Raw genomic sequence first — 26,276 nt, 5'->3', positions numbered from 1 at the left:
CATAGAGCTGAGAAATATCTTTCCAAGAGCATAGTGGTCTCCGTCATTGGGAAATTTAAAATAAATATGGAACAACCGAGACTCCAGCTGGCTGTCTGACCAAACTAGAAAGAAGAACCTCGGTCAGGGAGGTGACCAAGAACCCAATGACCACTTTGACAGAACTACAGAATTCCTTGGCTGAGATGGGAGAACCTGCCAGAAGGACAGCAATCTCTACAGCACTTAACCAATATGGGCTTTATGGGAGAGTGGCCAGACGAAAGCCACTCCTGAGAAAAATGCACGACAGACAGTACACCTGGAGTTTGCAAAAAGGCACGTGAAAGACTCAGAGCATAAGGCAAAAGATTCTGTGGTCTAATGAGACAAACATTTTACTTTTTTACCTGAATGCAAATCGCTATGTTTGGAGAAAGGCACAGCTCATCACCTGTCTAACACCATCCCTACCATGACGCATGGTGGTGGTAGCATCATGCTATGGGGATGATTTTCAGCAGCAGGGACTGGGAGACTGGTAAGGATAGAGGAAACAATGAATGGAGCAAATACAGGAAAATCCTTGATGAGAATCTGCTTCAAAGAGCAAACGACCTTAGACTGGGGCAAAGATTTACGTTCCAACAGGACAATGACCCCAAGCATACAGCCAAAGCAACTCTGGAATGGCTTCAGAACAAGAATGTGAAAGTCCTTGAGTGGCACAGCCAAAGCCCAGACTTGAAAATCTGTGGAAAACTAAGATTGTTAAGTTAGATGGGAAGCAGTGGTGAACAGAGCATGAGGAAATCTGCAAGGAAAAATGGAAGAATATCCCCAAATGTGCAAAGCTGATACAGACATACCCAAGATGACTCCAAGCTGTAGTTACCACCAAGAATGCTTCTACAAAGTATTGACTCAGAGGTGTGAATACTTACGTAAATTCGTATTTCCGTATTTCATTTTCAATTCATGAGAAAAAATGCCCCCTCCCCCCAAAAAATATGTTTTCATTTTAATTCAGGCTGTAAACACAGCAAAAGTGGAATAAATCAAGGGATATTAATACTTTCTGAAGGCATTGTAGCCTACCCAGTACAAACACAATATTTAACAGTCTTTTTAAACTTATACACTGAGTATACAAAACATTAAGAACACCTGCTCTGTCCATGACAGACTGACCAGGTGAAAGCTAGGATCCCTTATTGATGTCACTTGTTAAATCCACTTCAAATCAGTGTAGATAAAGGAAGGAGACAATTTTTAGACAATTGAGACATGGATTGTGTACAGTACCAGTTAAAAGTTGACACACCTACTCATTCAAGGGTTTTTCTTAATTTTTAAATATTTTCTACATTGTAGAATAATAGTGAACACATGGAATAATGTAGTAATCAAAAAAGTGTAAAACAGATTCTTCAAAGTAGCAACCCCATTCTCTAAACCAGCTTCATGAGGTAGTCACCTGGAATGCATTTCAGTTAGCAGATGTGTACCATGTTAAAAGATCATTTGTGGAATTTCTTTCCTTCTTAATGCCTTTGAGCCAATCAGTTGTGTTGTGACAAGGTAGGCATGGTATACAGAAGATAGCCCTATTTGGTAAAAGACCAAGTCCATATTATGGCAAGAACAGCTCAAATAAGCAAAGAGAAACAAACTGTCCATCATTACTTTAAGACATGAAGGTCAGTCAATCCAGAAAATGTCAATAACTTTTTAAAAGTTTCTTCAAGTGAAGTCGCAAAAAACATTAAGCGCTATGATGAAACTGTATCTCATGAGGACCGCCACAGGAAAGGAATATCCAAAGTTACCTCTGCTGCAGAGGATAAGTTCATTAGAATTACCAGCCTCAGAAATTGCAGCTCAAATAAAAGCTTCAGAGTTCAAGTAACAGACACATCTCAACATCAACTGTTCAGAGGAGACTGCGTGAATCAGGCCATGGTCAAATTGCTCAAAGAAACCACTACTAAAAGGACACCAATAAGAAGAAGAGACTTGCTTTGGCCAAAAACATGAGCAATGGACATTAGACCGGTGGAAATCTGTCTTTTGGTCTGATGAGTCCTAATTTGAGATTTTTGTTTCCAACCGCCGTATCTTTGTGAATCGCAGAGTAGGTGAACTGATGATCTGCGCATGTGTGGATCCCACCTTGAAGCATGGAGGTGTGGGGGTGCTTTGCTGGTGACACTGTCTGCGATTAATTTAAAATTCAAGGCACACTTAACCAGCAGCATTCTGTAGCGAAATGCCATCCCATCTGGTTTGTACTTAGTGGGACTATAATTTGTTTTTTTAACAGGACAATGACCCAACACACCTCCAGGCTGTGTAAGGGCTATTTGACCAAGAAGGAGAGTGATGGAGTGCTGCATCAGATGGCCTGGCCTCCACAATCACCCAACCTCAACCCAAATGAGATGGTTTGGGATGAGTTGTACCGCAGAGTGAAGGAAAAGCAGCCAACAAGTGCTTAGCATATGTGGGAACTCCTTCAAGACTGTTGGAAAAGCATTCCAGGTGAAGCTGGTTGAGAGAATGCCAAGAGTGTGCAAAGCTGTCATCAAGGCAAAGAGTGGCTACTTTGAAGAATCTAAAATATATTTGGATTTGTTTAACGCTTTTTTGCTTACTACATGATTCCATACATGTTATTTCATAGTTTTGATGTCTTCACTATTATTCCACAATGTAGAAAACAGTAAAAATAAAGAAAAACCCTTGACTGTGTAGGTGTGTCCAAACTTTTGACTGGTACTATGTGTGCCATTCAGATGTTTAATGGGCATATACCAAATGCAAGGCACTATAAGTCCTTACACCATGGCAACCCTGCATCCCTACAAGCTATGGGTATTGATCATGTTCCGGCCTCAATTAGAAAAGGGCAACGTCTTAAACAGCTAAACCAAAGGGAAGGTTTTTGGATTTACAGACTACAGGCCACTAAGTATCCTGGTTTAAATGAACATATGGATTTCTCACCTTTCCTGTAGGGTCATGATAGGTCCATTTGCTGTCATCTAGTGGACATTTTGCTTTATTGCCCTCAGCTATATATTGCCCTCAGCTATGTTCAGCTATGTTGTCGACTATGTTTGCTGTGTTCTAGTGTACTATGGAATAGATCGCTTTCCTATTCTTGGCACTTTGCCCAGTCTTATTTAAGGTTAGAACTACATTTCTAGGCATTCTGATGCTTCTAGCTTGGAGTTAAAAAAATTAATAAACATATCTATAGTATTTAACTTTTTTTCCCTTAAAATGTACCCCCTTTTCTCCCCAATTTCGTGGTATCCAATTGTTAGTAATTACTATATTGTCTCATTGCTACAACTCCCATAGAGACGAAGGTCGAAAGCCATGCGTCCTCCGAAACACAACCCAACCAAGCCGCACTGCTTCTTAACACAGCGCACTGCTTCTTAACACAGCGCCTCCAACCCGGAAGCCAGCTGCACCAATGTGTCGGAGGAAACACTGTGCACCTGGCTACCTTGGTTAGTGCGCACTGCGCCCGGCCCGCCGCAGGAGTCGCTGGTGCGCGATGAGACAAGGATGTCCCTAACGGCCAAACCCTCCCTAACCCGGACGACGCTAGGCCAATTGTGTGTTGCCCCATGGACCTCCCGGTCGCGGCCGGCTGCGACAGAGCCTGGGCACGAACCCAGTGTCTCTGGTGGCACAGCTAGCGCTGCGATGCAGTGAGTATTTCACTTTTTAATGTGTATAGTATTGCATACTAGGTGTTGTTCAATCAATTTTTAACCACTCCCTCTTCAAATTAGGGCTAATTGGAAAAACCGGTTCAAGAGAACATTGTATTATAATTTATTTGTACTCCCTGACAAAAGGCCATGCAGCCGAAATGCGTCAGATTAAAAACTTATTTTAAAAACATGAACATGCCATACAAATAAAGGCATTTTAAGGAATCATATGAAGAGTGCCTTGGTCCTCCTTTCTTTTTGATAACCAATGCAAGTAACTTGTAATGACAACTAGTTAAAAATAGCCTACATAAAGCCAACAAATAAAACAATTTCAGGTAGAAAATATTCTGATAAAAATAAGTATCCTATAAATCACATTGGCTACGCATAGCAGTTTGTTCATGTTCTTTCAATCTCATTTCTCTCTCTACCCCGCCTGTCTGCAACGAACTTGAAACATTGTATCAACTGCATCTGGTCTGAAGCTCCCACTTGCAGCATTGTATCAACCATTCTGGGACCTCAGAGTTTCTCGGGCCAGTGAGTTCCGGACAGAGCTAGCTGTATTTCAAATCAAATCAAATCCAATCAAATTGTATTTGTCACATACACATGGTTAGCAGATGTTAGTGTGAGTGTAGCGAAATGCTTGTGCTTCTAGTTCTGACAATGCAGTAATAACCAACAAGTAATCTAGCTAACAATTCCAAAACTACTACCTTATAGACACAAGTGTAAGGGGATAAAGAATATGTACATAAAGATATATGAATGAGTGATGGTACAGAGCGGCATAGGCAAGATACAGTAGATGGTATTGAGTGCAGTATATACATATGAGATGAGTATGTAAACAAAGTGGCATAGTTAAAGTGGCTAGTGATACATGTATTACATAAGGATGCAGTAGATGATATAGAGTACAGTATATACATGAGATGAATAATGTAGGGAACATTATATTAGGTAGCATTGTTTAAAGTGGCTAGTGATATATTTTACATCATTTCCCATCAATTCCCATTATTAAAGTGGCTGGAGTTGAGTCAGTGTGTTGGCAGCAGCCACTCAATGTTAGTGGTGGCTGTTTAACAGTCTGATGGCCTTGAGATAGAAGCTGTTTTTCAGTCTCTCGGTCCCAGCTTTGATGCACCTGTACTGACCTCGCCTTCTGGATGATAGGGGGGTGAACAGGCAGTGGCTCGGGTGGTTGCTGTCCTTGATGATCTTTATGGCCTTCCTGTGACATCGGGTGGTGTAGGTGTCCTGGAGGGCAGGTAGTTTGCCCCCGGTGATGCGTTGAGCAGACCTCACTACCCTCTGGAGAGCCTTACGGTTGTGCGGTGATACAGCCCGACAGGATGCTCTCGATTGTGCATCTGTAGAAGTTTGTGAGTGCTTTTGGTGATAAGCCAAATTTCTTCAGCCTCCTGAGGTTGAAGAGGCGCTGCTGTGCCTTCTTCACGATGCTGTCTGTGTGGGTGGACCAATTCAGTTTGTCTGTGATGTGTACGCCGAGGAACTTAAAACTTACTACCCTCTCCACTACTGTTCCATCGATGTGGATAGGGGGGTGTTCCCTCTGCTGTTTCCTGAAGTCCACAACCATCTCCTTAGTTTTGTTGACGTTGAGTGTGAGGTTATTTTCCTGACACCACACTCCGAGGGCCCTCACCTCCTCCCTGTAGGCCGTCCCGTCGTTGTTGGTAATCAAGCCTACCACTGTTGTGTCGTCCGCAAACTTGATGATTGAGTTGGAGGCGTGCGTGGCCACGCAGTCGTGGGTGAACAGGGAGTACAGGAGAGGGCTCAGAACGCACCCTTGTGGGAGTACAGGATAGGGATTGATTGAATATGTCCGTAAACACACCAGCCAGCTGGTCTGCGCATGCTCTGAGGGCGCGGCTGGGGATGCGGTCTGGGCCTGCAGCCTTGCGAGGGTTGATTTTTTTTTTACATGAAATTACCTTTTTTATTTAAATCACTGATGTTATTTGGGCGGCATATAGCCTAGTGGGCCAGAAAGGTTGGATCGAATCCCCGAGCTGACAAGGTAAAAATCTGTAGTTCTGCCCATAAACGAGGCAGTTAACCCACTGTTCTCCCGGTATGCCGTCAATGTAAATAAGAATTTGTTCTTAACTCACTTGCCTAGTTAAAAAACATTACAATTTAAATAAAAAAGTATTCAAACTATCGAATTGAGAAAGAATCATTGGAAATCGTCACGTCAGATTGACAAAAACGTATCCTACTCAATTCCATTATATCCTATTCAGCATTGCGCTATGTCAGAAAACTTCCACATGGCTGTTTTCCCTACCCAAAACTCAAACTATTTGCCTGGCTGGCCGTTCAAGTCCCACCACTCTTTCTATGTTTTGTCGTGTGTTTGAGAATATTTGGAAAACAAGTAACTTTGTTCCACTGTACCAAAAGAAGAATAGAACATAAAAAAATGGGTGAGAAACTTTGATGAACTATAACAACTTTAATTTGTATAAATCAGCATAAATCTTCATAGGCTTAATGCCATAGGAACGTAGGGATGTACAGTTTGCTACTATTCTTTTTCCACAAGGTACCGTATATATATTTCTTAAGGGTAGCTTTTATTTCATCGTATTTAAGTGTATTGCGTTCACACTCCAAAGCCATAAATATTACTTAATGTTTGCCTTCGCATTGATTTATTCAGCCCTGACCACCAGATACCACTGGTCTGGGCCATTACGTTCTACCCATCCAATTCATCCTTGCTTCTTCAGACACCACTTATTGTCGCATTTATGCATGTCATTTGTTCCTGTTTGACGCATTCATTAATAAGGTATTAATTTTCTATTACATTTCTTGAAACAAACCTGCCGTACTTATTACTGGAAGCCATTGTTACTCAGTTGTCTCGAGAATTGATCCAAATACAACAATAAAGAGCCTTGCCCTTATCCTAAAGCGCGTATTCTTCCGCTTGAAATCGCTCTTCAAATCAATATAATCATAATCCCACAGAGATATTAACGTCCTTCCCCTGTAAACAATTATAAGGTCTAATACCGGGAACATAAATCAGTCTGATGAACGCAAAGAAAAAGTGTTGCGAATTGATCAATCCAACGCATCAAATGAATATTGTCCATAAATCAAAACCAACATTTAGGGAGCTTTATGAAACGAAATATACATATTAAAGACACTAAATACTGGCTATTAAGTCACAACAAGCTGGATTTGAAATATCGACATGAAAATTAAAATACCCTGCGCATTAAACTGCTGACCACAAATGCAAACTATCATATCAATCCTAAACATAATGCATTGAAATAAATGACATGCAACCAAAAGGAATTACTATCATCAAAGACACATACATGTTTATTTAGTTCTCTCGGGGTGACCGGTTTATCCGAACAGAAATCTATATTTTGCTGTTTTGAAGCAAGCACGGTCATCCTCAGCATCAACCGCAATCGGCTGGCGTGGGTCTTTCTCTGCCAGTCTTGTGGAGCTGTGCTTGGCCTGAAGTTGCTTCTTGATATTTGAAATTGGCACAATTTTTATGTTTTTTTTCTCCTTTAATTCTACCAATTCAAAATAATGTGAATACTTCCACGATATAAAGGCTGTTGTCTCTGCCATGTTGCTGGCTTCCCGCTACAACGTTCTTGAAGAAACAGAAAGTGTGTGAACGTAGGGAAAGGATTTATTTTTTGGGGCCCAAAAAACAAAACAAAGAAAAAAGTAACAATTTGCTTATTTGAAAACACAACTAAGTAACTGATTACTTCAGTTGAAAATACCAAGGTGTTAAGTTACTCTTTACAACAAAAAAGTAATTTGAGTACTCTACACCCAACACTGCTGAGGAATCACTTTAAACATTAGGCTGCAGCACCCGGCTGTCGCAACATGCACTGCTGCCTTCACCATAAATAATATGCTCACAGTCAATCACACATTGCCAGCACATGCATACCCATGTTTATCCTGCTTATATGAAATCATCAGGACAGTGCATCATCATACGCAGTTTTACCAACAGGTCCTTTTCTCCTGCTCAGTTCATAAAAATGGAAAAGTGCCATATCTGTAATTCGGAGTTTCATCCTGATGAGACTAATTTATTCCTTCACTCTAGCTACCATGATTGTATTGCAATACACTACACCCCAAAAGGTGTCAAACGAGCTCTATTGTGACATAAACATACAGACAACCGACTCATGCAGTGCTCGCAACACAGAAATACAGTGGGGCAAAAATGTATTTAGTCAGCCACCAATTGTGCAAGTCCCCCTACTTAAAAAGATGAGAGGCCTGTAATTTCCATCATAGGTACACTTCAACTATGACAGACAAAATGAGAAAAAACAATCCAGAAAATCAGTGTTGGATTTTTAATGAATTTATTTCCAAATTATGGTGGAAAAAATGTATTTGGTCTCCTACTAACAAGCAAGATTTCTGGCTCTCACAGACCTGTAACTTCTTCTTTAAGATGTTCATCTGTCCTCCACTCGTTACCTGTATTAATGGCACCTGTTTGAACTTTTTATCAGTATAAAAGACACCTGTCCACAACCTCAAACAGTCACACTCCAAACTCCACTATGGCCAAGTCCAAAGAACTGTCAAAGGACACCAGAAACACATTTTTTTATTTTTTTTTATTTCACCTTTATTTAACCAGGTAAGCAAGTTGAGAACAAGTTCTCATTTACAATTGCGACCTGGCCAAGATAAAGCAAAGAAGTTCGACACATACAACGACACAGAGTTACACATGGAGTAAAACAAACATACAGTCAATAATACAGTAAAAAAAAAAAAACAAGTCTATATACAATGTGAGCAAATTAGGTGAGAAGGGAGGTAAAGGCAAAAAAGGCCATGGTGGCAAAGTAAATACAATATAGCAAGTAAAACACTGGAATGGTAGTTTTGCAATGGAAGAATGTGCAAAGTAGAAATAAAAATAATGGGGTGCAAAGGAGCAAAATAAATAAATAAATAAAATACAGTTGGGAAAGAGGTAGTTGTTTGGGCTAAATTATAGGTGGGCTATGTACAGGTGCAGTAATCTGTAAGATGCTCTGACAGTTGGTGCTTAAAGCTAGTGAGGGAGATAAGTGTTTCCAATTTAAGAGATTTTTGTAGTTCGTTCCAGTCATTGGCAGCAGAGAACTGGAAGGAGAGGCGGCCAAAGAAAGAATTGGTTTTGGGGGTGACTAGAGAGATATACCTGCTGGAGCGTGTGCTACAGGTGGGAGATGCTATGGTGACCAGCGAGCTGAGATAAGGGGGGACTTTACCTAGCAGGGTCTTGTAGATGACATGGAGCCAGTGGGTTTGGCGACGAGTATGAAGCGAGGGCCAGCCAACGAGAGCGTACAGGTCGCAATGGTGGGTAGTATATGGGGCTTTGGTGACAAATCAAATCAAATTTTATTTGTCACATACACATGGTTAGCAGATGTTAATGCGAGTGTAGCGAAATGCTTGTGCTTCTAGTTCCGACAATGCAGTGATAACCAACAAGTAATCTAACTAACAATTCTAAAACTACTGTCTTATACACAGTGTAAGGGGATAAAGAATATGTACATAAGGATATATGAGTGAGTGATGGTACAGAGCAGCATACAGTAGATGGTATCGAGTACAGTATATACATATGAGATGAGTATGTAGACAAAGTAAACAAAGTGGCATAGTTAAAGTGGCTAGTGATACATGTATTACATAAGGATGCAGTCGATGATGTAGAGTACAGTATATACGTATGCATATGAGATGAATAATGTAGGGTAAGTAACATTATATAAGGTAGCATTGTTTAAAGTGGCTAGTGATATATTTACATCATTTCCCATCAATTCCCATTATTAAAGTGGCTGGAGTTGGGTCAGTGTCAATGACAGTGTGTTGGCAGCAGCCACTCAATGGTGGCTGTTTAACAGTCTGATAGCCTTGAGATAGAAGCTGTTTTTCAGTCTCTCAGTCCCAGCTTTGATGCACCTGTACTGACCTCGCCTTCTGGATGATAGCGGGGTGAACAGGCAGTGGTTCGGGTGGTTGATGTCCTTGATGATCTTTATGGCCTTCCTGTAACATCGGGTGGTGTAGGTGTCCTGGAGGGCAGGTAGTTTGCCCCCGGTGATGCGTTGTGCAGACCTCACTACCCTCTGGAGAGCCTTACGGTTGAGGGCGGAGCAGTTGCCGTACCAGGCGGTGATACAGCCCGCCAGGATGCTCTCGATTGTGCATCTGTAGAAGTTTGTGAGTGCTTTTGGTGACAAGCCAAATTTCTTCAGCCTCCTGAGGTTGAAGAGGCGCTGCTGCGCCTTCTTCACGACGCTGTCAGTGTGAGTGGACCAATTCAGTTTGTCTGTGATGTGTATGCCGAGGAACTTAAAACTTGCTACCCTCTCCACTACTGTTCCATCGATGTGGATAGGGGGTGTTCCCTCTGCTGTTTCTGAAGTCCACAATCATCTCCTTAGTTTTGTTGACGTTGAGTGTGAGGTTATTTTCCTGACACCACACTCCGAGGGCCCTCACCTCCTCCCTGTAGGCCGTCTCGTCGTTGTTGGTAATCAAGCCTACCACTGTTGTGTCGTCCGCAAACTTGATGATTGAGTTGGAGGCGTGCGTGGCCACGCAGTCGTGGGTGAACAGGGAGTACAGGAGAGGGCTCAGAACGCACCCTTGTGGGGCCCCCGTGTTGAGGATCAGCGGGGAGGAGATGTTGTTGCCTACCCTCACCACCTGGGGCGGCCCGTCAGGAAGTCCAGTACCCAGTTGCACAGGGCGGGGTCGAGACCCAGGGTCTCGAGCTTGATGACGAGCTTGGAGGGTACTATGGTGTTGAATGCCGAGCTGTAGTCGATGAACAGCATTCTCACATAGGTATTCCTCTTGTCCAGGTGGGTTAGGGCAGTGTGCAGTGTGGTTGAGATTGCATCGTCTGTGGACCTATTTGGGCGGTAAGCAAATTGGAGTGGGTCTAGGGTGTCAGGTAGGGTGGAGGTGATATGGTCCTTGACTAGTCTCTCAAAGCACTTCATGATGACGGAAGTGAGTGCTACGGGGCGGTAGTCGTTTAGCTCAGTTACCTTAGCTTTCTTGGGAACAGGAACAATGGTGGCCCTCTTGAAGCATGTGGGAACAGCAGACTGGTATAGGGATTGATTGAATATGTCCGTAAACACACCGGCCAGCTGGTCTGCGCATGCTCTGAGGGCGCGGCTGGGGATGCCGTCTGGGCCTGCAGCCTTGCGAGGGTTAACACGTTTAAATGTCTTACTCACCTCGGCTGCAGTGAAGGAGAGACCGCATGTTTTCGTTGCAGGCCGTGTCAGTGGCACTGTATTGTCCTCAAAGCGGGCAAAAAAGTTAAAAAAACGGATAGCACTGTGATAGACTGCATCCAATTTGTTGAGTAGGGTATTGGAGGCTATTTTGTAAATGACATCGCCAAAGTCGAGGATTGGTAGGATGGTCAATTTTACAAGGGTATGTTTGGCAGCATGAGTGAAGGATGCTTTGTTGCGAAATAGGAAGCCAATTCTAGATTTAACTTTGGATTGGAGATGTTTGATATGGGTCTGGAAGGAGAGTTTACAGTCTAACCAGACACCTAAGTATTTGTAGTTGTCCACGTATTCTAAGTCAGAGCCGTCCAGAGTAGTGATGTTGGACAGGCGGGTAGGTGCAGGTAGCGATCGGTTGAAGAGCATGCATTTAGTTTTACTTGTATTTAAGAGCAATTGGAGGCCACGGAAGGAGAGTTGTATGGCATTGAAGCTTGCCTGGAGGGTTGTTAACACAGTGTCCAAAGAAGGGCCGGAAGTATACAGAATGGTGTCGTCTGCGTAGAGGTGGATCAGAGACTCACCAGCAGCAAGAGCGACCTCATTGATGTATACAGAGAAGAGAGTCGGTCCAAGAATTGAACCCTGTGGCACCCCCATAGAGACTGCCAGAGGTCCGGACAGCAGACCCTCCGATTTGACACACTGAACTCTATCAGAGAAGTAGTTGGTGAACCAGGCGAGGCAATCATTTGAGAAACCAAGGCTGTCGAGTCTGCCGATGAGGATGTGGTGGTTGACAGAGTCGAAAGCCTTGGCCAGATCAATGAATACGGCTGCACAGTAATGTTTCTTATCGATGGCGGTTAAGATATCGTTTAGGACCTTGAGCGTGGCTGAGGTGCACCCATGACCAGCTCTGAAACCAGATTGCATAGCAGAGAAGGTATGGTGAGATTCGAAATGGTCGGTAATCTGTTTGTTGACTTGGCTTTCGAAGACCTTAGAAAGGCATGGTAGGATAGATATAGGTCTGTAGCAGTTTGGGTCAAGAGTGTCCCCCCCTTTGAAGAGGGGGATGACCGCAGCTGCTTTCCAATCTTTGGGAATCTCAGATGACACGAAAGAGAGGTTGAACAGGCTAGTAATAGGGGTGGCAACAAATTGTAGACCTGCACCAGGCTGGGAAGACTGAATCTGCAATAGGTAAGCAGCTTGGTTTGAAGAAATCAACTGTGGGAGCAAATATTAGGAAATGGAAGACATACAATCTCCCTCGATCTGGGGCTCCACGCAAGATCTCACCCCGTGGGGTCAAAATGATCGCAAGAACGGTGAGCAAAAATCCCAGAACCACACGGGGGTCCCCCTAGTGAATGACCTGCAGAGAGCTGGGACCAGAGTAACAAAGCCTACCATCAGTAACACACTACGCCGACAGGGACTCAAATCCTGCAGTGCCAGACGTGTCCCCCTGCTTAAGCCAGTACATGTCCAGGCCCATCTGAAGTTTGCTAGAGAGCATTTGGATGATCCAGAAGAAGATTGGGAGAATGTCATATGGTCAGATGAAACCAAAATATAACTTTTTGGTAAAAACTCAACTCGTTGTGTTTGGAGGACAAAGAATGCTGAGTTGCATCCAAAGAACACCATACCTACTGTGAAGCATGGGGGTGGAAACATCATGCTTTGGGGCTGTTTTTCTGCAAAGGGACCAGGACGACTGATCCGTGTAATGGAAAGAATAAATGGGGCCATGTATCTTGAGATTTTGAGTGAAAACTTCCTTCCTTCAGCAAGGGCATTGAAGATGAAATGTGGCTGGGTCTTCCAGCATGACAATGATCCCAAACACACTGCCCGGGCAACGAAGGAGTGGCTTCGTAAGAAGCATTTCAAGGTCCTGGAGTGGCCTAGCCAGTCTCCAGATCTCAACCCCATAGAAAATCTTTGGAGGGAGTTGAAAGTCCGTGTTGCCCAGCAACAGCCCCAAAACATCACTGCTCTAGAGGAGATCTGCATGGAGGAATGGGCCAAAATACCAGCAACAGTGTGTGAAAACCTTGTGAAGACTTACAGAAAACGTTTGACCTCTGTCATTGCCAACAAAGGGTATATAACAAAGTATTGAGATAAACTTTTGTTATTGACCAAATACTTATTTTCCACCATCATTTGCAAATAAATTCATTTAAAAAATCCTACAATGTGATTTTCTGGATTTTTAAAATCATTTTGTCTGTCATAGTTGAAGTGTACCTATGATGAAAATTATAGGCCTCATCTTTTTAAGTGGGAGAACTTGCACAATTGGTGGCTGACTAAATACTTTTTTGCCCCACTGTATATGAAGGAGACACACTTACCAATGCTTTCCACACCAAACAGTTATCCGATTCACAAGCGTTCTTTGCCAGATTGGTGGGGTCACACACAGATACAAATGTGGTCAGTTCTTTTAACATGAACTTTACAGGTGAGGTGGTGCGACTAAATCAAATTAATCTCATTCCCAATTAAAATGAAAGAGCACTCACCTCTTTTGTCACGTGTCCTCCGGTGATAAACCCACCTTGCTCGCAGCGCCAATGTTAGGAATTGAAAACTGGTCAAAGTTTGGCGAAATGCTAGATGGAAAATATAAGGTGAACAACTTCTATATTTTACAGGTCTAATGGACATAGACAGACACTTTCCTCTAAGAGGTTATCAGAAAATCCCCCCCTCGAGTGGGGAGAAATGACCTAAATATTCTTGCCTTATCTGTTCGCTGTTTAAATCATTCAAATCGACTATACATTTGAAACATCTTAATCGCTTAAGGACACCCATTGATGATTTAATGGCTCAGGGGCCCAGATACCAGTTACTGAGACCTGCTTTACAGGGTGATATCTGGCCTTACAGAGGGTACCTAGGCCAAATTCCAATATGTAATAATCATAATAAAATAGCATTCTAACACACAGAAATATGATATTATAAAATGTTAACCACAGTCAAGCCCATCTCTAACAGGTGAGTTTTTCCTAGCCACCGTGCTTCTACATCTGCATTGCTTGCTGTTTGGATTTAGGTTGGGTTTCTGTATAGCACTATGTGACATCTGTTGATAAAAAAAGGGCTTTTAATTTTTTTATTGATTCAAGTAGCTAAGAATATGGAGCCATTGGAGTTTATTATTTAAATGTGTTGATTCAATAATTAAGTATAATGTTTAGTTCCACTGAGATAGGGAAAACTCAGTCCCTGCAATGATACACAAATAACCTAGTCAGTCAGCACAGAGTCAATTTTGTATTTCATTTAAACAAAATTATCACAACATTCACATAAAATGAAGTACTATTAGGGCACTATAATTGCCTCATAAATAAACACTAACAACAAAGAACAGGACAAAATTGTCACTTCATCAGTGAAGCATTTGTACAGACACCATCACACCAACCATCACCATATCATCTACTCTGCCTCATCACACTCATTCTCTCCTCAGTTCACCTCATCCAGTTCACTATACATCCAAAATCAACAGAATTAACTACAAACAAACTAACTAGTACTACATTACATGTCACTATACTCTATACATGGGCGGTGTGCATTTTCTGCTGGTGTATTCTGAGGTAGCCCCTCTCTGAGAACCTCTTCCCGCAGTGCGTACAGGCAAACGGCTTCTCTCCAGTGTGGATCTTCAGGTGCCTCTTCAGATGGGGCTGGTGGGAGAACCTCTTCTCACACTGGGGGCAGCTGTAGGGTTTCTCCCCTGTGTGGACCCTCTGGTGCCTCTTCAGGTTGGACGAGTCTGAAAAACTGGCCCGGCACAGGTGGCAGCCGAACGGTTTCTCCCCCGTGTGCATCCTCTGGTGGATCGCCACCTGTTTGGGGAAACTGAAGACTTTCCCACAGAACGAACACGGGAAGTGCTTTTCTTTGGCGCTGCCACCTTTACTGATTCCATCTCTACTACTGTCATTTGTCAATGGGCTTGTGTAGCCACTCAGTGTTGAGGCACTGGCATTGTCTGAGGTCTGGTTTAACATTAGGGGAGTGTGAGGAGAACAAAGGCCAGGGAGTGTCTGTGTTGTCCCAGGGTCCATGTTCCAGTTGATAGATCCTATAGAAGGCAGGCTGAAGGCAGAATCTGTTAGGGGGTTAACCTGAGGCGCCATCAGTCTCTCTGAATCACAACTATAGGAGCAGGAAGGAGCATCACTAGCCGAGTCTGTGTCTGTTCTCTCCAGCTGCATACGGACACCTCCCCGTCCCCCCGGACCAAATCTATGTCTCATCCTGGCCTCAGCTAGTCTGTTGTCATGGACACTAAATTTGGTTGTTGTTTTGTGTTCGATTGTCTTTTTCTGGTTGTGGTTAACAGTGTTGTTCCTCAGCCTAGAGTTGAGGATGCTGTCCCATCCACTGACCTCCACTATGTTGCCTCTGGTCCTGGCCTGCTCGGTGATGTCATCCCCCTGGCTCTTGGCTGCACCCGTCTGGGTCTGGGAATCCAAGATGGCCGCCCAGTCTCCTCTGTAATCCTCCAGCCAACCACCTGTAGAAAGAGGTTAGAAAATAGACTTTACAAACATGGCAGAGAACTCAATTATCTGGTCAAGTTCATACATTATAATGTGTTTTTTTATGTAAACATATGTTGTATTGATTTAATTTTATAAATGAAGAAATAATAATAGCCAGGTGCATCACTATTCCCATTGAAGATCTATTACTGTATGTAGGCTATATGTATTTCTCCCTTACCTTGCTCCCCCACCTTTAGTCCACTCAGCAGGTCAATGCTCTCTGGTCCGTATTCTATTGTCTCCTCTTTGACAAGCAGCAGATCAGGCTTCCCATCCTCCATGTCTACTTGCTGTAAGAGATACAGAGCATGGTTTCCGTTAGGAAAGTGTGGCGCTGGACATTTGAGAAATGTACCGGACCCATAAGCATTAGATGCATAACCTGAATAGGGCGTCCACCCACCACAGAATGGCGCAAATGGAATCAAATATAAAATACATCAAACACATGGTTTCTAACATTCCACCGATTCCGCTCCATCCATTACCACGAGCCCGTTCTCCCCAATTAAGGAGTCACCCACCATGGTGCTCAGAATGAAATAAATCACATTTAGAATATGGGAAGTTCATATTAACAGAACAAGTTGAGGATGCGACAATGCAACGAGGTGTGGTACTGAATTCTGAATTTCACTTTTTAAAAATGTATTTGTATTGAACCTTTATTTAACTAGGCAAGTCAGTTAAGAACAAATTCTTATTTACAATGACGGCCTACACCGGCCAAACACGGCCGTCACTGGGCCAATTGTGCGCCGCCCTATGGGACTCCCAATCATGGTCGGTTGTGATACAGCCTGGAGTCGAACCAGGGCGTCTGTAGTGACGCCTCTAGCACTGAGATGCAGTGCCTTAGACCGCTGCGCCACTCGGGAGCCAAAGACTTTGAAGATGTTAGAATAACTGTCCACATATACTTTTCCTCAGACAACGAGATGAGTAACGAACAGCAAAATCGCTAGCCTATGTCAATCTACTAAAGTACAAAAGTTTAGACGACATATTCTATTGGTCACTTTGTTGAGAAATAAATAGCCTATTCCAAACAGACTCTGGGACAGTTGTGGGACGAAAGATCCCAAATTCATACAACCAGTAGGCCTAGGCTACATAATAAAAACATTCAAAAGCAATGAGTCTGAAGCAACACGCACGCCAATTTAATTCCACTAAATTATGCAAATTAACCTATAGACTGACCAGTCAAATGTCATTCCATCGACTGGTGTTTCCATAAATTAATAGGCAAGAAAGCATTTTTTCGCAATTAGATTTTTTCTTCTTCTCCCGGAATATTGGTAGTGCCAATTTTTTTTATATGCTTTGACATTTTTTTAGAGGACAAAAGCTGGCTATTACAGGCTAACAGAAAGCCTGATACAGAGTGAGAGGATGTTTGATCAAGAAATCTGATATTAGCACCATGCTATGGAGCATGTTATGATTGAGCAATGAGGGATTGCTATGAGTACTATGCAAAACTGTTAGTTGATTTGATACTATGCAAACGTGATAGTACTTTTGATTACTAGACACTCTTTAATGGTTTGATAATGCAAAGGCATGGTCCTACACTTTAATCACAACCTGGGCCATATCCACAAAGCGTCACAGAGTAGAAGTGCTGATTGAGGATCAGGTCCCCACCCGTCTACATCGTCTTATTCATTATGATCGAAAAGACAAAACAGATCCTAGATCAGCAGTCCTACTCTGACACATTTTGTGAATACAGGCCCTGATCTAATACCATTAACACATTAATTCATAGTGGGCTCACCTCAGTGAGACTGTGTGGGGTCCTGTGCTGCTCAGCTGGTTCCTCTGTGGGTTCAGGAGGAGGTGTTGTTTGGTTGTTTTCCATGACCATGGTCCCCTCAGGGTTCCCCAGACTCTCCTCACAACCATCCTCCTTCACCAGCAGCACCTCTGGACTCTCCTCCTGGATGAGAAAGGTGATACAGATTATACAGACATACACTCCCTCAGGTACGTACACAGACAAAGATAAACACACTTTTAACATTGCTTGGCCATACTTGCAAACATAAGCAACTATTTACATTTAAATAGTCTCTCCAGCTCAATATGAGTATCAGCCAAATACAAAAGAAAACGTTGAAAACCTAGCGGTCAAACTGTGAAATGCTTCCAATCGTTTTTCCACCATAGGTGATTTTAAAAACACTTAAAATAAGGGCTGTGTTTCGTGTAGACTTATCCTGGCGTGACGTTTTGATAACCATGTAAATGTCTTTCGGACAAGGTGAGTTATCAATTAATATATTCTGCACTATTTACTCTCAGATTTGAAAATGCTAATTAGCATCAAAGTAGACATCATGCAGGACCACAAATCCCTGCAAACTCCTGCACGTTATCTCTAGCGGACACCTTTGCCAACAGGTATTGTGTAAATTTACTTAACCAAGACAGTTCACAATTGTCCATTTAATGAAATGTAGCCAATGTATTCATTACTAAACGTAGCTAACATTAATGCTGAGAATCTTACCTTTTCCTCGATTTGGTAGTCCCGTCCAGATCATCATGGCATTTGTAGTTCTTTATGATAGCCACATTAGCAGCTAATTACCATTTCATTTTTTGGGGGGGTAACTACAGGCAAATTTAATTTATAAAAGTCATCATGTCCTAGAGAGATTTACACAGTTATCAAAGCGTCACACCAGGGTAGGCTTATACAAAATACATCCCCTTTTAGTGTTTCTAAAAATCCCCTTTGGGAGAAATGAATGGTGGAAAACGATTGGAGCCATTTCCTTGTTTGACCGCTAGCTTTTGTGGGTATTATGACTCATACAGGTGGCACAGTCAGGAGGATTCAGAAGACTCAAGAGGTATGCTTAGATATTAGAGCAGGAATGATACCAGTACCGCAATATTTTTTTTCATGTAAATTTTTTTAACACAAAGCAGACAACTCTTTGGTCCTTTAAAAACCTGCTGTATGTAACATATTGTGTGTTATGGAAAATAAATAAATGTGAGTCTGGATGAAAACACAATGATATTTGTTTTCAACATTAGGACTGTTTTCCTAAAAAAGTTAAATCTGCTTTGTGTTTTGTTTCCTTGCCACGACACTAACGAATATTGCGATACTGGTATAGTCCCGGTCCTATTAGATATACAGAAAAATAGCCATATGGATGTTAAACCCATCATGGTGGACATAAATATGTTGTGGGTAAAAAAATAAGTCTGCAATGATAAGTAAACATCTGACAAACCTGACTAAACTATTTTGACGTATACAGTAGGTGTTTGTTAGTGTGTGGGTATGTGTAAATATATTTAGTGTAAATTGGTTATAAAGCCCTATCAGTGTATGCAAAATAGGGTCAGATCAGATGTGATGTATACTAAAGAGAGTCTCAAAGAAAGTCTTGGAATGAAAAGTCCCATTTTGTATTTATGAAACACAAACAAGTGCACCATATGAAAACCACACATACAAGTCTAAAATAAAAATCTGCATGAACTTGATGAATTCATTGTCTCATTAAAGGTGTCATGGGAAAACAATTAAGTAGTTGAATGGAAGTAATGAAACAGGCATTTGAACATCATATAGGCTACACAGTACAAACACAACATGTAACAAACTTTAGGCTTATACTGTACACCGAGTATACAAACCATTAAGAACACCTGCTCTTTCCATAACAGACTGATCAGGTGAAAGTTTTGATCCCTTATTGATGCCACTTGATGAATCCACTTCAAATCTGTGTCGATAAAGGAGGATTTTTAAGTCTTGAGACAATTGAGACAGGGATTGTGTATGTGTGCCATTCAGAGGGTTAATGGGCAAGAGAAAATATTTTAGTGCCTTTGAACAGGGGATGGTAGTAGGTGCACTGGTTTATGCCAAGAACTGCAACGGTGCTGGGTTTTTCACGCTCAACAGTTTCCTGTGTGTATCAAGAATGGTCCACTATTCAAAAGGACTTTCACCGACTTGTAGAGTCCATGCACCGACAAATTGAGGCTGTTCTGAGGGCAAAAGGAGTGGGGGGGGGGCACCCCCATTCGTGAAAAAAAATATGAAGAGTGCCACTCAGTGACGTTGTTTTGGATTTGCCCCAAACATAACGGTTTGTATTCAGGACAAAATGTTCATTTCTTTGCAACATTTTTTGCAGTTTTACTTAAGTGCCTTACTGCAAACAGGATGCATGTTTTGAAATATTTGTATTCTGTACAGGCTTCCTTCTTTCACTGTCATTTAGGTTAGTATTGTGGAGTAATTACAATGGTGCTGATCCATCCTTGGTTTTCTCCTATCACAGCCATTAAACTCTGTAACTGTTTTAAAGTTACCATTGGACTCATGGTGAAATCCCTGAGCGGGGTTTCCTTCATCTCCGGCAACTGAGTTAGGAAGGACGCGGTGACTGGGTATATTGAAACACCATCCAAAGTGTAATTAATAACTTCACCATGCTCAAAGGGATATTCATGTTTTTTTGTATGTATGTATGTATGTATGTATGTATGTATGTATGTATGTATGCATGTATAAACACACACACAGTGCATTTGGAAAGTATTCAGACCACTTGACTTTTTCCTCATTTTATTACGTTACAGCCTTATTCTAAAATGGATTCAATTGTTTTCTCCCCTCAATCTACACACAATACCCCATAATGACAAAGCAGGTAAAGACATTTTTCAAGTGTATTAAAAAGCTGAATAATCACATTTACATAAGTATTCAAACCCTTTACTCAGTACTTTGTTGAAGCACCTTTTACAGCCTTGTCTTCTTGGGTATGACGCTACAAGCTTGGCACACCTGTATTTTGGGAGTTTCTCCCATTCTTCTCTGCAGATCCTCTCAAGCTGTATCAGGTTGGATGGGGAGCGTCGCTGCGCAGCTATTTTCTGGTCTCCCCAGAGATGTTCGATCGGGTTCAAGTCCAGGCTCTGGCTGAGCCACTCAAGACATTCAGAGACTTGTCCCGAAGCCACTCCTGCGTTGACTTGGCTGTGTACTTAGGGTCGTTGTTCTGTTGGAAGGTGAAACTTTGCCCCAGTCTGAGGTCTTGAGCAGGATTTCATCAAGAATCTCTCTGTACTTTTCCCTCAATTCTGACTAGTCTCAAAGTCCCTGCCGCTGAAAACCATCCCCACAGCATGATGCTGCCACCACCATGCTTCACCATAACGATGATGCCAGGTTTCCTCCAGAAGTGACGCTTGGCATTCAGGCTAAAGCGTTCAATCTTGGTTTCATCAGACCAGAGAATCTTGCGATGGTTGGAGAGTCCTTTAGGTGCAAACTCCAAGCGGGCTGTCATGTGCCTTTTACTGAAGTGGCTTCTGAAGTGGATTCTGTCTGGCAACTCTACCATAAAGGTAGAGTTGCCGGCAAGGCAAAACATACAGTAATCCCATCCCCACTCCTGAATGCAGGACCTCAAACATTTACACTGTACATTTGTGTATATACTTATTCCAACAACACTTGAATCTGTTCTTTACAGCGATGAGGTAGTGGTTGAATCTGGGGTACAGCGATGAGGTACTGGTTAAAAGATCATGTTAACCACTATAATTGCACACCGAGTGACTCCGTGTAACTTATGTGATTTGTTAAGCAGATTTTCACTCCTGAACTTATTTAGGCTTGTCATAAAAGAACTTTGAGCTTTTCATTTTTTTATTCATTATTGAAAAAAAAAACATAATTCCACTTTGACATTATGATGTATTGTGTGTAGTAGGCCAGTGACACAAAATCTCAATTTAATCCATTTTAAAATTCAGGCAATAACACAACAAAATGTGGACAAAGTCAAAGGGTGTGAATACTTTCTGAAGGCGCTGTATCCCACAATGTCTGGGCCTTGCACTACAACGCTCTTAGTTGTTGTAGAAATTGACCCACTCCACTTTACTTTGTGCATTTATGTAATCTCGTTGAGTCTACCTTTAATGCAGGGTTTAATCTAAATCTCAGAAGCTATCGAGTGGAATGGTGACTTTATGTTATAGAGTGGAATGTTTTTTCTGCTGGTGTATCCTGAGGTATCTCCTCTCTGAGAACCTCTTCCCGCAGTGCATACAGGCAAATGGCCTTTCTCCTGTGTGGACCCTCTGATGCCTCTTCAGGTCACCAGCCTGAGTGAAGCGCATGTGACACTGGGTACAGCTGAAGGGTTTCACCCCTGTGTGGACCCTCTGGTGCCTCTTCAGGGTGCCAGCCTGGGTGAAGCGCATGTGACACTGGGTACAGCTGAAGGGTTTCACCCCTGTGTGGACCCTCTGGTGGACCTCAACCTTCTGGAGGCAGCTGAAGCCTTTGTTACAGAACATGCAGGGGAACCGTTTCTCTTTACTATTGCCTGATGTGGCTCCCCCTCCCTCAGCCTGGGCTCTAGCCCTGTCGTTTGAGTTCAATACCTGATTGAAAAGGACGCGGCCGTGTGAATCGGAAGGCCCCATCGACGTGGACACTGACTCGCGATCCATGAACGTGTGTAAAGGTGAGTGGGTCGGGACATTTAGATTTGTCTCTAAGCTTTCCCTGTTGTCTAAGAAGTCACTGGTGTTACCCTGCGAGTGTCCTTTTCCTAAGTGAGTCTCATCTGCATTCAGTGTCAGAGGAGCATCACCCTCCACTTTCACAGTCACCTCATCTATGACCAGACCCTCCCCTTTCTTATCTAGGCACCCTTCAGAGTATACACTACTACTGTACTGGTTCCAGTCCCCTCTGGACAGATCAGTCTGTGTCTCTAAACCCACGGGCATGTTGCCAGGGTCCATCTCTGTAGCGTAAGAACAAGATGGATCATCACCGCCAGAGTGTAACGCGTTACCATCACCACGGGAATGAACCATCCTCTGGCTCTGGTGAAATACCGGTAAATACTCTGAGCCAGGAGCATGTGGACAGCCCAGTTTCCCCAGCCACAGTCTCTCTGGGTCTGATCTGTGATCAGATCCTGTGTTTAAGAGGCTGTGTGTTACAATTAAAGTCTCAGTGTCTGTCTCTGACTTGAGAACGGCGTTTGGCGTTCCACTGACCTCCGTGATGCTGCGTTGGGTCCTGGGCTGGGGTGCGGCGGCGAGGTCCTCCATGGCTTCAGGGGAAGCTCCAGCTGCTGCAGTCTGGATGTCTCTGCTGTGCTGTGGGTCCTCCTCTCCTTCAGACCTCTCAAGCTTGACCCCAGGACCTGCAGCCTCTGTATCCTGACACAAGAAGAGAGGAGGTTGTTACTAGTATCCTTTCAATTGGATAACAATGTCATAGGGAAGTCTCACAAGCTCCCCTATGGCAGATAAATTAGGATGTACATGTAAGCAAGTGAATAGCTGATGGGAGCCTTTCTGATATAAACTGATCACATTTGATATACTGTAATTTTAATGTAACACTATTACACTAACCTCTATCACAATAACGTGCTGGGTTGAGGTTCGAATCCCCTCATCAACAGTGATTGTTTGGTCATCTCTCCATGTATTGTGTCCAGCTGGCTTCACAAAGCTCCTGTGGCCTCCAGTGAGATCTCCTTCACCTGAGTGTGATTGGGGGAAAAGAGGTGGTTAAGTTAGGTACTGTCAATGCTCAAAGCTATTGTACACTATTGCCACCGTTTAGAATTGCCACTTAATATAATGTTTACATACCCTACATTACTCATCTCATATGTATATACTGTACTCGATACCATGTACTGCATCTTGCCTATGCAGTTCTGTACCATCACTCATTCATATATCTTTATGTACATATTCTTTATCCCTTTAGACTTGTGTGTATAAGGTAGTAGTTGTGGAATTGTTAGGTTAGATTACTCGTTGGTTATTACTGCATTGTCAGAACTAGAAGCACAAGCATTTCGCTACACTCGCATTAACATCTGCTAACCATGTGTATGTGACAAATAAAATTTGATTTGAAGAATGTAAGATAACATCTCATAACTTATTGATACAATTTATTGATCAATGTATTATGTTACATGTATCACATTGTTTTCATTGTGTAAATAAAAGGAAATGCAGTAAATAAAGAATCTGGTTAAATTACATTGTGTCTTTGCCCAAGATAGCCAAGTAATCAGATTAACTATTGCATACTAACTATCCAAAAACTGACCAAGACTCAATTCTGGTTAACCATATGTGGTTAACACATCTAAAATTACACATGCGCAGAGGGGAACCAGTGACATGCCTCGCATCCTTGACCTTCTGCTAAATGTACCTCTTGCCATTCCTCTGTATCGGTCGAGGACCTTGACACTTCTGGGACGACTGGCGAGGACGCGCTCTCGCATTGTCCTCTCTGCGCGCTCCCGTGACAATTTCAGTTCCAGAAGCTGTAGTTTCCTCCGCAATGCACTGTTTTCTTTTTGGCTGTGAGTTATTTCCAACCGAAACACTGCATAGTCGTCGTCAACGAGTTTACAGACCTCTGCCACGGCTGCATTCGCTAGAACCTCCATTATGGAGGCTATTTGAGTGTGAAAAACCATACAGTTAGCAGCCATTGTTAACTAACTTAGCAGCTAGGTAGCGTTACCTAGATAGCTAACCTCTATTAATCAAGTCCTGTTTCCAACGCGGATTAAATACTACATGGGGTAAGTATGTGATGCTGTGCAGTTAAATGAGTCATAGTTTGAGTTCCATGGTGTTAATAAACGTCTAAATAACAACAAAAACGCTAACGTGGAAATTGTTCTTAGTTACTGTTTACTTCCGTTTATACCGACTAGGAAGGATGTTGTCGCTCAAAGGGTGTGGCTAAATTAAAAGCGTTTGCGCGCTGTTCTTTGAAATACGGTACTGCTTATCTCCTATTTAAGAACAGTCTTTCGAGCTTAGATCACTAGTTTAAAGAAGTGTGTTAGCAATAATAAAGTAGAATACAATCACTTTACTCCATCACCTCAGTACGGTAAACATTCAACTGTCCTTTTATCTAGCCTAGGTTTACTGTCTCTCTAAAAACAGGCATTTACAAGCCTGTTTCAAATGACAAGTTTAATGAGGGGTATGTGTTTAATTAAAACTCCTATAAAAAGGGTCGTTCCATTTGATTTCAATCACTTTTTGACCAAAACCCTTTTTGATTTGTATGAAATTTACAATACATATTTTCCCATGGTAGAAGTGGTCAGAAAGTTACTTTTTTAAACTTAAATGCCAAAACAGGCGCTCAAGGTTGAACCATTTTGCATAGCATGGAAAAAAACATGTTTTTAATAAAAATTGTCATTAACCTTCGTTAATTATTTAAAAACGTGTAAACTGTTTTTTTCTGCACATGTTGTAGTTTATACACAGTTTTGCATAATGAAGTGTTTGTGTTGTGCCCATCATCTCTTGAGACACAGCATGCTCATGAATACAGGGTGGGTGTCATGTTTTGGCTGATAAATGTACTAAAATGTTAATAACTGACATTTCAACTTCCAAATGGTACCACAAAGATGATTGGAGGTCATCTTTGGGCACTTCCATCTCAATGTTTTAGCCCCAATTATTTTTTGAAAAAGTCATGTTTTTTCCCACATGGTTGGGGTTTAGAATTTTCAGGTATCAAAGTGAGGTCGTGGGCCAACAAAAAGTTTGGGAACTCTTGCTGTATCATGTGAGAATGTGATCATACCCAGATGTTCAACTGAGGGACTTAGTACCCCCCCCCACCACCACAAGACACTTCATAACTGTATTTCAGATAGTTCCCAGATATCCCCTGTGTATAATTCTAGCCACACTGCTGTGATTTCTCTCACTGGACACTCCTTTGTCTGATAAGGTTACTTAGGAAGGAGAACCTCCGTCATTGAGCTTCCTCCTGGACCTCTAGCCATTGTTTGGGTGTTGTTGGGATTGCACACAATCTGTTGTAGGCTAGGTGCCTCTCATGGTGAATGCCCATCCTGACCCTGTCTGTATTGGTGGGGTAACCGAGGAAGGCAACATCCAGGCCCAGTTCTTCTATGAACCCATTCACCAGGCATTATATGTGACGCCAAAGGAGAAGACAGACTTGCTGCTAGACTATATCCAGGGGGGTCTCCCACCTTCAGTGAAGGCTGAAGCCCAGGGTGACCTGATCTTTCAATCATGCATACTGTCGTGTTTATCATAGAGACCCTCCTGTTCCTATCAGCCCCAGGCTCTGCTCCATCCCTGCACTGAGACTGTGAAGAGAAGGGTCTGGGCTGCAGACTGGATCCCTGATTGGAGCCTCTGTCTCTCTGTTGACCACCAGGACTGAGGTTGTTCAGTCCAGCTGTCGTGTTGTAGTGAAGTCTCGGTCCTTCGCGGTTGGGTCCTGGTCCCGACTCTGGAAGGAAGAGCGGCGGCTCCTGATCAGGGTCCAGGGTTTGTGACCAGTATCCTCAGAGGTCCACTCTCTCCCACCAGTAACACTGGATATCAGCAGGTCTTCAGGGACAGCAGACTGTAAACAAAGTTTATACAGAAAAGCATAAAGGGTTATAAGACATTCTTTGCTGAACATACAGAAGCATGACATGATGTTATAAAATGTTAACCAGTCAAGCCTATGTCTAAAACTGTGATTCAAGTACCTAACAATATGGAGCCATTGGAGTTAATTATATAAAAAAATGTCCATATGTGTTTATTCAAGAATG

General features: G+C 42.6%; 2 protein-coding genes across 2 annotated transcripts in view; both read right to left on the bottom strand.

Moving 5' to 3' along the window:
* The window catches only part of LOC115145675 (uncharacterized), a 65,557-nt gene that overhangs the window by 19,022 nt on the left and 20,259 nt on the right, over positions 1-26,276 (bottom strand). The gene's annotated exons all lie outside the window — the stretch shown is intronic.
* On the bottom strand, positions 14,317-24,386 carry LOC115146730 (uncharacterized). Its single transcript, XM_065003971.1, has 6 exons — positions 23,870-24,386; positions 23,047-23,177; positions 22,684-22,848; positions 17,402-17,563; positions 15,797-15,908; positions 14,317-15,587 (listed from the first exon to the last, which is right to left on the bottom strand). Exons 1-6 carry the CDS (start codon positions 24,153-24,155, stop codon positions 14,620-14,622), a joined length of 1,824 nt encoding a protein of 607 aa, XP_064860043.1. The 5' UTR covers positions 24,156-24,386; the 3' UTR covers positions 14,317-14,619.

Source organism: Oncorhynchus nerka, linkage group LG18 (assembly GCF_034236695.1).
Source record: "Oncorhynchus nerka isolate Pitt River linkage group LG18, Oner_Uvic_2.0, whole genome shotgun sequence".
Classification (NCBI taxonomy): domain Eukaryota; kingdom Metazoa; phylum Chordata; class Actinopteri; order Salmoniformes; family Salmonidae; genus Oncorhynchus; species Oncorhynchus nerka.
This window is presented reverse-complemented; position numbering and strand designations above follow the sequence as displayed.

What these genes read in the sequence shown, in the direction of transcription:
- LOC115146730 (XM_065003971.1), bottom strand. Translation starts at nt 24,155, where the DNA reads ATGGCTGCTAACTGTATGGTTTTTCACACTCAAATAGCCTCCATAATG. An exon ending in ATACAGAGGAATGGCAAGAG is followed by an intron (nt 23,178 to 23,869) that starts GTACATTTAGCA and finishes AATCACACTCAG; the next exon opens with GTGAAGGAGATCTCACTGGA. An exon ending in AGCACGTTATTGTGATAGAG is followed by an intron (nt 22,849 to 23,046) that starts GTTAGTGTAATA and finishes TTCTTGTGTCAG; the next exon opens with GATACAGAGGCTGCAGGTCC.